The sequence below is a fragment of the Amblyomma maculatum genome, chromosome 1, assembly GCF_055883805.1.
Source record: "Amblyomma maculatum isolate TAMU_Amacu chromosome 1, ASM5588380v1, whole genome shotgun sequence".
In the NCBI taxonomy this organism is placed as follows: domain Eukaryota; kingdom Metazoa; phylum Arthropoda; class Arachnida; order Ixodida; family Ixodidae; genus Amblyomma; species Amblyomma maculatum.
Window position 1 is genome coordinate 189,176,172 of NC_139344.1, and position 13,987 is coordinate 189,190,158.

At 45.6% G+C, this 13,987-nt stretch overlaps 1 protein-coding gene across 4 annotated transcripts in view; it reads left to right on the forward strand.

The window, feature by feature from the left end:
- Positions 1-348: 348 nt before the first annotated feature.
- LOC146205197 (uncharacterized) overlaps positions 349-13,987 on the forward strand; it is a 47,301-nt gene continuing 33,662 nt past the window's right edge. Inside the window, exons 1-5 of one of the 4 annotated variants that reach the window (XM_084589895.1) lie at positions 349-597; positions 714-761; positions 878-905; positions 2,327-2,528; positions 8,078-9,236. In XM_084589895.1, the coding sequence (XP_084446021.1) occupies positions 507-597; positions 714-761; positions 878-905; positions 2,327-2,528; positions 8,078-9,236 (1,528 nt within the window). In that variant the 5' untranslated portion in view covers positions 349-506. Of the gene's footprint in view, positions 598-713; positions 762-877; positions 906-2,323; positions 2,529-8,077; positions 9,237-13,987 lie in introns of all 4 variants that reach the window. The other 3 variants (XM_084589894.1, XM_084589896.1, XM_084589897.1) reach the window with 3 other exon arrangements.

Genomic DNA, 13,987 nt, shown 5'->3' on the forward strand with positions numbered 1-13,987 from the left:
TGGAGAACACGTAAGGTAGAGGAAAAAAAATCAAGGCATTTAAAGTTAAAACCAACGTATGGTTAAGACCAGCTGACTGGAAAAGGAAACCAACAGCATGGACAAGACGGCTAGCATAGAAAAAATAATTTCTATTTTTGTTGTATGCCGGCCTTAGAAAATGTAACCAGGCAACGGGATTTGTTTCCTAGACGTGTAGTGAATTTATGACAACTTGCAAGTGTTTACTTGGCAAACGCGGCCAACCTTGGTCGCCTTGGCGTCATAGAGTTCCGTCGTTCCGTTCCTTACACTAGGAAACTCTATGCTTGGCGTCGAAACAAAGCTCCCACTATCATCATCGGGCCGCGCAAACGCTCAAGCTACTCGAGCGCACTGATTGGCAGGAACTTTCTTGGCGCGTTCTTTTTGTGTGTTGGTTGTGTTTGTGCTGGTCGAGCGGCGGTTTTTTTTTCAGGCCTTCAGGATTAGAATTTTTAGGCTGATTGTGGACACCTTCTTTGAGAATGTCGGAGTGGGACTTCGACTGTCCCAAGTATGTTGATTTGCCGAAAGCCAGCGACGGAGAAAATGACTGTGCTCCAGAAAACTATTTCGGTTTGTTATATATTTCTTCCTCTGTGTTTCAGTATTTGTCGAGTGCTGTGCATGCAATGCTGGAACTTTATGGACTGATCGTTTCGCGAAATCCATTTTTATTCGAATGTGCACAGGTGACGGAATAGTACATACTTCGTTCGCTGTGCAGTATTTTCTATCTGGTAAGTCTGTAGTTCAGCTAGTTGTTGAATAGCAAACGCGACAGTTACAGATCACGTTCTTACGCGCTGTTTTCTGTCATGTTTTTTAACCGGTTTGCGATTTTGGTTTCTTGCAGACAACCGAAAAGAAGATGGCGTATTCAGGTGTGTAGACGGAAATGAGGCGTGTCTTCCCTGTACGCATGCATCTGGAGTGTCAGGGCGCGGTATGAAATGGCGGGCCTTTGTGGTCGAGCGTTTTGGAGGTAATCGTGAAGCGGACAAGGGGCTGAAATGGAGCTGGCTGGTTACGAATCTAGGGGATATGTTTGTGTTTGTCCTTCAACAACACCCCGCTTTGCATTTACACTAGACAAGCTGGGGGACAAAATTGCAGCATAGAGTTTATGCATAGTGAATGTCTGATTAAGTGCAGTCGACTGGACATGTTCTCTTATAAAGGTAACAGTGAAGCACAAAAAAGACTAAACGAGGATGAGAAACACCGCACAAAATTGATAGGCTCACTTGGCAAGCTTGACACCTCAAGGTTCATTCTTTTACAGTCTTTTTGTCGCATGTATCGCAAACTACCCTTCCCTAGTTGCTTCCATTTTCAATTGTCTTGACCATGTGAATTGAGATCCTTTAAGCTTTAAACTGTGAAGTTCTCAGCAGCTGATAAGAAATACAAGAACCCTACTGCCTGAACTACTGTTCCCTTCTAGAAACTGATGCTAACACACAGATGATATTTGCCAAGTATGGCTCCCTTAGTGGACTGGTCAGAGCAATATGATTTGAGTGACGACCTGTGCAAACAATGGAGATTCTGCCTACTCCCCTTTACCCCCATCCATGGCCATGAGCCTTCCTATTCAATAAAGGACGTTCAATCAATTACAAGAATAGCAAGGAAAGTGCCAGGTTAATGTGGTGCTTATCCCGCATGTTTTCTCTCTTACCTTTTCAACGTGCGCGCTGCCTTTTTGCCAGGTTCATAGACAGCTTTCCTTTTTTTTTTTTGTTTTCCTACGCGTCACATCCTTTGCCTCACAGCTGTGACTTCTCCTCACAGCTGATGTGGTGGTAAAGCCATCTCAAGGAAGTGCCAATTTATCGTTTTCTTTGAGAAGATAAAAATTTGCCTTGCAATCCTGTGTTGCATGCATTCAGGGATGTTATTTTGTGGGAAGTGTGTCACTGGCCGGATGCACTTTACTATAACAGTTCTTTATTAAAAATGTCTTTACTATAAACAAAAAAATATGTCGTCTATTGAAGACGAACTGAGACTGCAGTTGCACTTTACTATATTATCCGAATTTTCACGGTATTCTTTTCTATATTGGGGCTCTGCTGTACTAGGTTTGAACCTAAGTACCCTGGTCAGTAGGTAGGCGAGTGCCATACCACTGAGTCTCCATGGTAGGCTCATCCTGTCGGCCTGTGCTTGTGTTTTCTGTTTGTGCTGATTGGCTGAGTGAGTGTAATAACCCCCTCCCCCTCTTTTGCTTTATTTGCTGCACACTGTTAGGTAGATGTGTCGGGATCGATGAAATTGAGTGGTTTTCTTTGCTCAGAAGGATGACCAGAAGCGTGACGGCAGCGCTTGGCATTATGGCAGCATATGCTTCACGAGAAGTCCCAAGCAGTTCTGTAGTGAAGCCACTGTCAGATGCCTCAGCTGCGTCAACTCCTGCAGACTGCCCTCCTGCCAGAGCCTCCACCTTGCCATTCAAAGAGAATTGCCACCCTGAAGAAAAAAAGCCTACATACGAGCAGACGGTGAGCATCAGCCAGCTGAGGCATGCAACTTATCAATCGTGTATCAACACCTTATGTACTTCGTGCTCTGTATTCATAGTGTGCAACGCCTGAGAAGCCATGCCATTTCCTTGCATGACTACCATATTTATCTATCTAGTGAATCTAATGCAACCTCTAGTCCAAGCCGACACTCGAAAAATGAGAGCCAGGAAAAAAACTTCCTCGAGTGTAAGCCGAGTGAAAGGTGAAAAAAAAAAATCGAGGAAGTGGCAATTACGAAATGACAAAATGACATTTATTTTCCATGAATCTGCTCCTACCCGCTTGTCATCATAGTCTCTGATCTCTCTGTCTATTCCATCAAGTGCATTCGAAATGCAGCACATTCTTATCGAACATGCGGTCAAAGCTCCTGGCATGCCATTTCAGGCTGGAGTAATCAAGCTTGCTACTGCTACTAGTGACACGGGCTATATTGAAAATGCTTGTTGGGTTTAGCTGGTGTGTTTGAGTGAACCATCTACACAATAATTTCGCAGCTATTCTTTAGAAGGCTGGTTGATGCAGGCATCAGTAGGCTGCAGCTGGCTTGTAATTGTGCCACGTATGATCTACTAGCTTTGGCGAGCTCATCTTTCGCTCTGTAGGTCGGGTCACCATGTTTGCGAATTAGGGACAAAGAGGGAGGCGGGCGGGTGGCTTTTAACTTTACGCGTATCGATGGAAATAATTAAGTGCGGACTGTTGCGAAGTCCTTAAAGAATAAAATCCTTGTGCCCATGGCTCACAGACTTGCAAGCGCCTTTCATATTCAGCATGCAGGCTGCCAGGTCACGTGGCAGGAGGCAGTTTAACGACTTGTGGTATTCCTGCGTGAAGTCAGAGCCACGCCGTCATGTACTTTGGCTATACGGCTAAAAGTACTAATGAATGTAATGCTGCCTTCTGATGAAGTTTGATTTTGATGGACTTGATCACGATCGGAAGTGCCCGTGTGACAGCGGTATAATACAACAGGAATTTGTGCTACACCAGTTAACATGTACCTACCACAACATACTTGACGAGTTTGTGTTCAGTGAAATTTATATATATACATCTAGGTCTTTTTCTTCCTGTTGTCTTCTTCTTTCTTCAGACTTCTGGGTTTACAGATATTTGAGAGAGATCAATGGCAAACTATTTATAAGCAATAAATATGTTCAAGGTATTTATGATTTGCAATGCACAATCTTTCTGGCCATCCCCACGGACCCTCTCTGTGGCTGCTCGAGCATGGGGTCTGCTCACCTAGGTCCACACAGTTTAAAGGCAAACTGCAATTGAACTTTCTGGCTGCCTCACGAACTCTGAGCGTCTACTCAAGCGTGGGCACTGTCCGCCTAGCGCCAGACAAGTTAGCCATTTGCAGTGGTCAAACTTTCTGGCCGCCCCGCACGTATTGCGCAGCTACTAGAACATGGGGACCCCACCTAGCTCCATACAAGTTGACAATGAAAAACAGGTGGTGCTGATAGGCAAATATCTCCCACCCTCTCCGCACATAAAAGTAAATGATATTAACTAGAGCTCTCCATGACATCAGTTTGCAGATTTCAAATTCGTCAAAAGTGATTTCAGGGGTTTTTCAGTCTCCGTTGTATTTTCCATCCGATTATATAACATCGCGTAGCCCGCAACTATGCGTAAGGCAGACGCGATCAAACTGAGTCAAATCAAAGCAAACTAGATGCCAATCTCCAACATGAGAGAATTTGAAACCTCCACTGCTCTCAATGGCCTTAGTAGTCGTTCAGTTGCCATGCCCCAGCCGTTCACTGGACACGCTAGAAGAATGCTGTACATTTCTGCGCAGTGAAAAATGTCTTGTTTTCTGTGCTATTCGCAGACAATTTCCACAAAAAATGATGAGACGCATAAAAAAAAAAAACGCCGGTTCGAACCTTACAGTACGGCACTTAACTTCTTGAGCACAGATACTGTTTTATGAGGAACATGTGATGACAAATTGATAAATGTAGTTGTATGCATTAAGCTACTATTCTGAAATGCCTCTTCTCAGTAGAGTAAAACCATATCAGCCACTTTACAGTCTGCATTGTGAATACTGTGTAAGTGTATTGGGTATAATGCTCACCACTTGCAAATACCTTTAGCTGCTTTTGTTAACAGAGGTCGAGTCACTTCAATTTGGTCTGAGATAATAAAACAGTAGTTGCAAATTAAGGCCAACTAATGAATACTGGAGCTGTTTTGATGAAATTTCGAAGATTTCTAGCTGTATATGCTTGCCACTAATACATATCTCTTCACATAAGGCATAGCTATCCAGTCTCGTGTAATATTATTTATTCTGTGACGAGGGCTAATAAAGTAGAACACCACTATAATAAACTCCGATATAATAAAGTGAAACTCGAGTCCTTTCTCGCCTTCCATAGATGACTGTACAACGCAAGTGGTGCTCGCACCATTAATGCTTGCTGCGGACGCCAGAAGGAGTATGTACAATGTCGTAGCATATTGATTCCAATATACTACTGCAATGACATCCACTGCTAGCAAAGTTTGGCCACTTTGTCAGATTTGAAGCATATAGTAGTAAAATGAGTGAATCTGGCAGTTGCAATTACCATTGCAAAATTTTAGTATCCAGTGTGCCACAAAGGGTAGCAAATATTCAAACAAAGGTCCACTACTTGCATTCTCACTATGACTAAGTTGTTTTTCTACTTCCATCAATGAAGGAAATGTACAGGAACATGTACACTCACTGTGTAAGAGACTTTGTGTAACTGTGCCTTTTACACACAGCAGTTTTTGTTTTTAGTTTCCTGTAGCCTGCCTATTGTGCCTGTGCCTTTTTTTGGATTTATGGGTCCCTCATTGAGGTGGAATTGTGTTAAGGGAGGTCCCTTTTAATCATGTACTCAAGATTTTGGTAAAAAATTGGCAGATGATTATGATACTTAGTACTTAGTCAGAGGAAATGTTTGAATTAACAGAAAGTTCTAATTCCCCTCAGGGGGGCATCTGTTAAAGCAGGTTTTTGGTGTGCTATGCGACATCATGGACCCTGAGCACCCACGATTAGTTTTGCATGGGAGTGCTGTGTTTGAGGAAAAGGGGATCCTAGTGGTTGAGACGATGCTGAGTGCTTACACTGTTAAGGCCCCTCGGCGGAGGCAGCACACACCCCTTTGGCCCCAGCGTCCTGCAAATGGCACCTCTGGACTGACCCGATGGGGGGAAATTGACAGTCGCCTTCTCTTGTCCTCCTCTGCATCTTTACTTTTGTGAAAACTCTTCTGTGTTTTCCTTCCTTCTTGTTTTTTGAAGCGAAAGCTTCACTACACCAGGTAGTTAGTCTTCAGCGTGGTGCCGGTTTTCACCTTAAAGTGGCCTTGACGGCCTTTCCTTTCTTGTAAACCAGTTTATAATGGATGCGAAACCATCACTACGCTAGGTATAGCAGGTCTTCATGTGACACTAAATTTGCCCTTTAGATGACCTTGACCTAATTAAGTGTGGGTGTTCATGATTTCGCGATGTTCACCCAAATGTATACTGCCCCTTCCTTTCCCCAAAACCAGACTTAAACGGAGAGGCAGCCCTGGGTTGCGCAGTGTGACCTTGAACAACCTTGAAGGTCAAGGACAGATACTGTACCTTTCCTTTCTTATAAACATATGTACAATATACAAGAAAAAAATATGAAAACATGATCTTGACCAGGTTAGGTGTAGGTCTCCACAATCCATGACGTCCACTCAGAAGTATAAGGCTCTTTCCTTGCCCCAAAACCTAATTTGAATAAAAATGATGAAAAAACTGTGGATTGAAAAGCGGGTGTTGAAGAGGCTATCGCTGCAACACTCACAGCTTAAACCCCCGCAATTTTTCCCCATTTCCCCCTTTTTTTATCGGCAAGGGTTAATTTTGTGTGTCTAACTACCCTGAGTTACGCCATATTGGGTTATAGTTAGGGTGTACAGCTATCGTGGGCAGGACTTGCATATCAATTGGTGCCCCATTCCGTTGTTGGACTCCATGGTGAGTGGCTGGCACTGTAGCCGAAAAAACACAATTTTTTTATGGCTCTTCTTTCCCCACAAAAAGATCGCCTTAAAGGAACCCTGAAGAGAAAAATGAAATAGGCTTGCATCTATAGAATGCCAGTTCCTGGTTACAAAAAAAACACTCTTACTGAAAACAGAGCTGTTATAAGGCAGTAAAGAGGAAGAAGAGGAATACAGGTATCGCTGCCACAGCCGAAACGGCCGAGACTCGCAAAACAAATCGCGCCACGCTAGAGATCCCGGAAGCTGACAAATACGAATTATGTTGCCCGTTTGAATGCGGTAGTAGGTTTTGTCTCGAATGTGATAAAAACATAAACGACGGCGAAAGGACAACGCAAATGTTGCAAGGCAAATATAAAAATATAATTGGCAGCGCCACAGGCGTCCACTTCAGTTTCCGTTATGTTCCGGCTCAGGCACTTCGTGCGTGCTCGGATAGTTTTGTTTTGGACCTGCGGCGCCTGAAATATGAGCTCGGAGCAGCAGATGCGCCTACCCTAAGTGCGTATCGAATGAAGATCATGACTCAGCACACACCTGCAAAGCATTCTCTGCTCCCCATGCCAGCAATCATGGAGTCTCCTCTTGCGTCATAGTGTGCGTAATCCTACTCTACTACGTAGTAGAAGAAAACAGTTTGAATTCGACCGGCGGGAATAAAAAAAAAACCTCAACTTCTTTCGCAATATCTCAGCAATAATTCGATTTTTTGCTGCCGGATATGCGACGACAGTGTCACCAAATGCTGTTTATTAGATTTTGATAGCATATTTAGGTATCTTTAGTGTCCCTTTAAGCAGAAATCCTTTAACCTTCTGACAGTGTGCGCAAAGCGAAGCCCTTGACAAAACTGGGAAAAACTGTCATTTTCTCTTAGTTTTCATCTCAAATGCATATAGCTGTCATGCTGATAAAGTTACTGTAATGCAAACCGTTTTTGGAAGTTATTTTGAGCCCATTCGGTAATTTGAACTTTAGGTTAATTTGAACGTGTTTACTGCTCCATTGGAGGTGAAATTAAATAGAACTTACTGTAGCTGTGAACAGAAAAATGTGTTTGTCATTTAACGTCGTCAACTTGTTCCGAAATGCTCATAAAAAGCCCTTAAATTGCTTCAAACATGCTTCAAAATCAGACCTTTGCTGCTCCCATGCCTGCTCCACAAAACTAGAGCCTGCTTCCATCCCTGTAAGCTTCATAGTGTTATTTAGTACTTGAATACATACTTTTTTGGTTCTACTGGTTTTGGGATCTCTTTGGTATTGTAGGTATGATGAAGTAACTTCACACATGCTTACTATTAGTTTAGCATCAACATGTTGCCAACCAAATGGTTCCTAAAGTGCTTTTGTATTACCTGCTCATCATTATGCACCTAGGCTCTTGCTTTTTGTTCTGGCATCATACATATTCCAATGAAGTGACTGTCTGTTGTGCATTTCATGCATTTCAAAACTTTCAGCCTCTTTATTATACATGCACAGGTTGAACATCAGAGAAGGAGGCAGCCTCTTCGAGCACATAATGCCAATGGTTCACACTGCCGCACACCACAGACCGAACCTGTCATTTCTGTAGCAACAAAAACGCCTGATACTCTCATGACTGTAAAGAAGCCTGCCATTGTCTCTACAACAAAGAAGCGCCCGATTGCCTCAGTAGCAAAGAAGCCTCTCCATGCCACATCAGCAAATATCCTTCCCACTGCTTCAGCAGCAAAGAAACCTCCTCATGCCTCAGCGGCGAGGAAGCCTCCCACTGCCTCAACAGCGAAAAAGATTCTCACTGCCTCAGCAGCAAGGAAGCCTCCTTATAATGCAACTGCAAAGAAGCCTTCCACAGTTTCAGCAGCAAAGAAGTCTCCCCGTGTCCTGACAGCGAGGAAGCCTTTCACTGCCCCAACAACGAGGAAGCCTCCCACTGCAGCAAGGAAGCCTCCTTATGGCGCATCTGCAAAGAAGCCTCCCACTGCTTCAGCAGCAAAGAAGTCTCCCCATGCCTCATCAGTGAGGAAGCCTCCCATTGCCTCGACAGTAAAGAAGCCCCCCATTACCTTGGCAGGGAGGAAGCCTCCCACTGCCTCGGCAACAAGGAAGCCTCCTTATGACGCATCTGCAAAGAAGCTTCCCACTGCTTCAGCAGCAAAGAAGTCTCCCCATGCCTCGACAGCGAGGAAGTCTCCCCATGCCTCGACAGCGAGGAAGTCTCCCCATGCCTCGACAGCGAGGAAGTCTCCCCATGCCTCGACAGCGAGGAAGTCTCCCCATGCCTCGACAGCGAGGAAGCCTCCCATTGCCTCGACAGCGAGGAAGCCTCCCATTGCCTCGACAGCGAGGAAGCCTCCCATTGCCTCGACAGCGAGGAAGCCTCCCATTGCCTCGACAGCGAGGAAGCCTTCCACTTCCTCAATAGCAAGGAAGCCTCCCACTGCCTCAACAGCAAGGAAGTGTCCCACTGCCATGGCAGTGAAGAAGCCTGCTGCTGCTGCCTCAAGAACAAAGCCTGCAAGAAAACCAGCTGCTTCTTCAAAAATGAGGGAGCCTGGTCCTGCTCCAGCTGCTATGTGCCAGAGTTTGGCTGAATTTGTGGGAAAGTTTCAAACCAGGACACCAATAAGGTTTCGAAGGAATTTTATTGCTGAAGGTAAGTGGCATGCTGCACACAGTTTTTTTTTGTTTGTTTTTTTCCTTGAAGTATGTTTTTTAAAATATGCATAAAATTCACCTCAAGAATGAAGCAACAATCTTTCAAAGGAGGCCTTTACCTGAGTGGCATCAATATTTGGGATGACATCATGGTCAGCCACCTTGCACTTGCCGGCCACGTGCTAGGGGCAGTGACAGGTGCATAGAAGTTGGCCATTATGTCGTTATAATGGGCCAACTCATTGGTTGGAGGGCTTTCTTTGAGGGGATAGTTGCAATAAATATCATTGATCAGTTTCAACAGTCCTTAGTTCTGCCAGCTTTCTTACCTCTTTCACGTTGCAAAAATCTTTTCTCTTTTTCAATGTAATTTTATGGTGGGACTGCTAGATTCCTGCTAATCTGCTGACCATCCTGGTTAGCTCAGTCGGTAGAGTGACTGCCCCAGATAGGCGGTAGTCCTGAGTTCGATCCCCGGATCAGGACGAATTTTTATTTAGCTATGAAGTTTTTGAGAAAGCTGTATAACTTTCCCTTGTAGTCGTATGGCTGAGCTTGGGGGGATGTCAATGAGTAATTACTCCCTTATTACAAATCTACCTTGGTGGATTCTCCTAAATATTTGACCATCAATACACATACCATACAAAGATGATCGCGAAAACCCCAAGTACGAGAACGCTTCTCAGGTGGACATGTCGTGTGCCTGTGTGCGGTGCTAAATGTGAGCAGGCGCGAGCACGGTTTATAGTATTTGGCAGCTCGTGCCATGTCATTCCTCGTCTGAACTGTAAGCGACCTACTGGTTTTAGCACAGCCAGAGGATCATGTGGCTTCTGTGATTTACCATAGCGAATATGCTGCTCGTCTCCTTATGGTGCGTGAAAATCTCCGATCAAGCGTTCTGGCATGAGAAGGGAGTGGCCCAATACTGGCACATGAAGGTTCATGGCACTATTCGATGCCTGTTGCAGGGTTACATTGGACACGAAAATGTGGAGCGTGTATAATGCGAAATGTAGTGCAAATAAATACTTTTGTTGATATTTCCTTGCTCGCATTATACACAGATGAAAACTTTATTTTCGCTTTTGCTGTCCCGAAATTACAGCTTGCTTTATATGCAGGTCCTTATTGTACGGGGGTTTTTATGGTACAGTCAAACCCACTTGTAGCAATATTGAATTGCCATGGAAATATTATTGTTATAACCTATAATTATTATAACTGGGTTAGGCCGAAAAACAAAGAAAACATTGTAAACTGTACATTTAATGAGGACGAGGTAGCTTACACTTTTAATTCATAGCTGGAAGAAATCTGTATGCATTTTCTGTTTCGCGGCAATCTGGCCAACATCTTTCTATAGGGCATTCAACTGCTGAACATAGTACAGTGGAAGGCTCTTGGCAAAAAATTACAAGAGTTCAACGCTGCTGAACCAAATATTGAGCGAAAGCATTAGCTGCGGGTGACTGAGCGTTCTTCTTTTTCTTCTTCCTGAGCCCACATATAAAGCCCTGCTTTAACCAAGCCATATGATTGTGCCTTAGTGGCCTATAGAGATATTGTGAATGCCAGGGTCCTAGCAGGTTGATTCTGACATAACCGTCCCATGTGAAATGAGAGACCCAAGTTGGCAGCTCCTGCCAACTGAGCCGCGGCTCCGACCGCGCCACGCCGACCGCTTAAGTTGGCAGCCCATCTCTCTCTTTTGTGTCACGTGGGGTGTGATGTTACAGCGTCACGTGGGTAAGACTTGGCTACCGCCGCGCTACGCCAACCGCTTGAGTTGGTAGCCCAGCTCTCACCCTAGTGTCACGTGGGGTGACGTCACAGCGTCACGTGGGTGAGACGTGGTTACCGCCGCACTACGCTGAAAGCTCGAAACCTAGAGTAGTATTGCTTTCGCAATAAAACAAAGTCCCGCTGGGAGTCAATCATTCTCAAAGCCTCTTGATGAGACGCAACCTACACAGGTTCTGGTTCACCGTCGTCGTCGCTACTGTAACCGTCTTCTGCGCCAGTGACTGCTGCAACAATAACCTCGTCTGTCAGCTCTTCATCTGTCGCGACTGTATCGTTGGCATGTAAAAATTCCTCAAGTCCTGACGCGTCACCGTCACTACCACTTACTGTGGACCAAAGTTCGATCATCGCTGTGTCGGCAGGAGCTTTTCGACCTTCCGCATCGCTAGCATCTCTAGCGAAGTCCGCTTTCCTGGAGCGTTACATGATGGTGGAGGAGATTACTTCTGCCCATGTTCCAAAAATAAACTGCATTGCCATCAGGAGCGAGATCAAGTCTGGCGTTAGTCGGTGTTCTCGAACAAAAATGTTGAGGTTCAGCGCGAGCCTGCTCAAAACATGTTGGCGATACAGTGCCTTGAAGCAAGCAATCACGCCTGCATTCATAGGCTGCAAGCCTGCAGTGGTATTAGGTGGAAGGGAAAAAAACTTCCACATGCGAGAGCTTCTGAGCTGTTCGGTGTGCAGTGCAATTGTCGAGCACCAGTGACACCTTCCTGCCTTCGCGCTGCATCCGACGATCAAACTCGTGGAACTAGTCACTCGTGTAAAAGTACACGTGTCACCCATGCTTTCTCGTTACGATAGTAGCTAACCGGATCTTCGCGGCACCACGAAAACTGCGGGGATTCTTAGATTTCCCTATGAAGAAGGCAGGGCACTTGTCGCTGCCGTCCATGTTGGCACACAAAAAAACGGTGACGTGCAATTTGCTTTGCTTGCCTCCCTTACAGGGATCGCTTTTGACAGCGTGCGTCTTCGACGGTAGCATGTGGAAAAACAGCCCAGTCTCATCACCATTGTACAAGTCCCTGTCTGCGTATGCTTCTCAGATGCAGAGCAGTGCTTCAAGCCACTTCTGTCTAGCGTAGACATTGAGCGATCCTGCCTCGCCCACGACTGCCTTGTAGACGATTTCATGTCTCTCCTTGAACCGTTGAATACAACCATCACCAGGCTGAAAATCGGTGTACGAGAAGTATGCGATGTTCTTTGCCTTCTGTGCTAAAATCGAGCCACTAATCAGCAGGTTTGCTGTACGAGCATTCAAAAACCACTGGTAGAGCACCTGTTCTACGTCTTTGTAGGCCCCGTGTCGAACCCTTTTTTGGCCGTCTATTGCATGGACAGCGCTGGCATCACTTTCATTCTCAATCTTGAGTGAATTGCGGATGATTGTCAATACTGTCGGTTGCATCAGGCCGTACTTGCGCACCAAACTGAACATTTTTACGCAGTCTTTGTGCTCACATACAATGCTCCTCTTAACTTCTAGTGGTACAGTCGAACCTCGCTATAACGAACATGGACATAGCAAATTATCCAATACAATGAAATAAAGTTAAAGTTTGGTTGGTCTATGGTTTATTTCTATGGAAGTTCTTTCTGTATAACGAAAGAAAAATTTCAATATTTGACACTAGATTGGTTATACCGAAGCAATTCTTCTACATTAAAACAACAAAAATGCCTAAAGGAGCCTGAAAAATCGTCAAAAACGCAATTTTTCAATGAGTTAAATCGGCCGCCGGTCGGCGCAGAAGTTTGCTTAAATCACCTGCGCTTTCGCGTGCCGAGTCGTTTACCGGCGGCAGTAATAACTACCGCCAACGGCTTATCGTCTTCAAGATTTCACCCCCGCGCGCGGTGATCTCTGAGGTCATGAACGCCATGGTGCCATGGTCAGACTCAAGCGGCACCGCAGTGTTTAAATCGCCCGCGCGTTCTCGTGCCGCGCCATCTAGCGGCGGTGACAAAAACTATTGCCAACGGCCCATGGCCTTCGAGATCACACCTCCACGTGCGGTGATCTTGGAGGTCATGAGCGGCCATGCAACGGCTGACAGGCATGCCATCACCATTGCCTCGTCATGGCGTGAGCCCCTGCCGCGCGTTAGCCACTGTGACCGACCCGTGCGCGTGCGCTACACTCCCTGAGTCCTTTGGCTTCGTCGCGCAAATTGTGCACGGAGACAACATGGCAAATTGGCATTCATTTTTGCTCCCGGGATTTTGCGCTTGTACCCAGTTTTTAATTAAAAAATTGCGCGTTTTCGCTTTGTGTTGTCCATATTAGTACACATTTTGTTTTGTTTTATTACCAAACTTATTTACAGAAATTTGGGCGTGCACTTTTATAACGAGTATCAGATATAACGAACAAATTTTCATGCCCCGTATACTTCGTTATAACAAGGTTCGACTGTATTGCCGTTCGCTGCCGCTTCTGCGGCGATTGCGTCGCGCTTCCTAAAGGGGAGCCTCCACTGCTGTTCACGGAAAATCCAGGGCCAACAAGGTCATGGAAACGACGATGGCACACACCCGCCGGGGTTACGCAGTGGTTACGGCGCTCGACTACTGTTCCCAAGGATGCAGGATCGAATCCCGGCCTCGGCAGCCACTTTTCGATGGAGGCGAAAAGCAAGTCGCCCTTGCGCTGTGTGATGTCAGTGCACGTTAAAGAATCCCAGGTGGTCGAAATTTCCCGAGTCCTTCACTACGGCGTCTCTCATAGCCTGCGTCGCTTTGGGACGTTAAACCTCACAAACCATACCAACTGACGATGGTACACTAGGAGAACCACGGTAGAAAGACATGTGCTTGAACACTGCTGCATGCCTGCCACAAAACGTGCAACCATGAAGTGGGGGCCTGGACAAAGCAAATAGGGGAGGATAGTGCAAACCACGGTCAGCGCACTCTCAGAATGAACTGCTC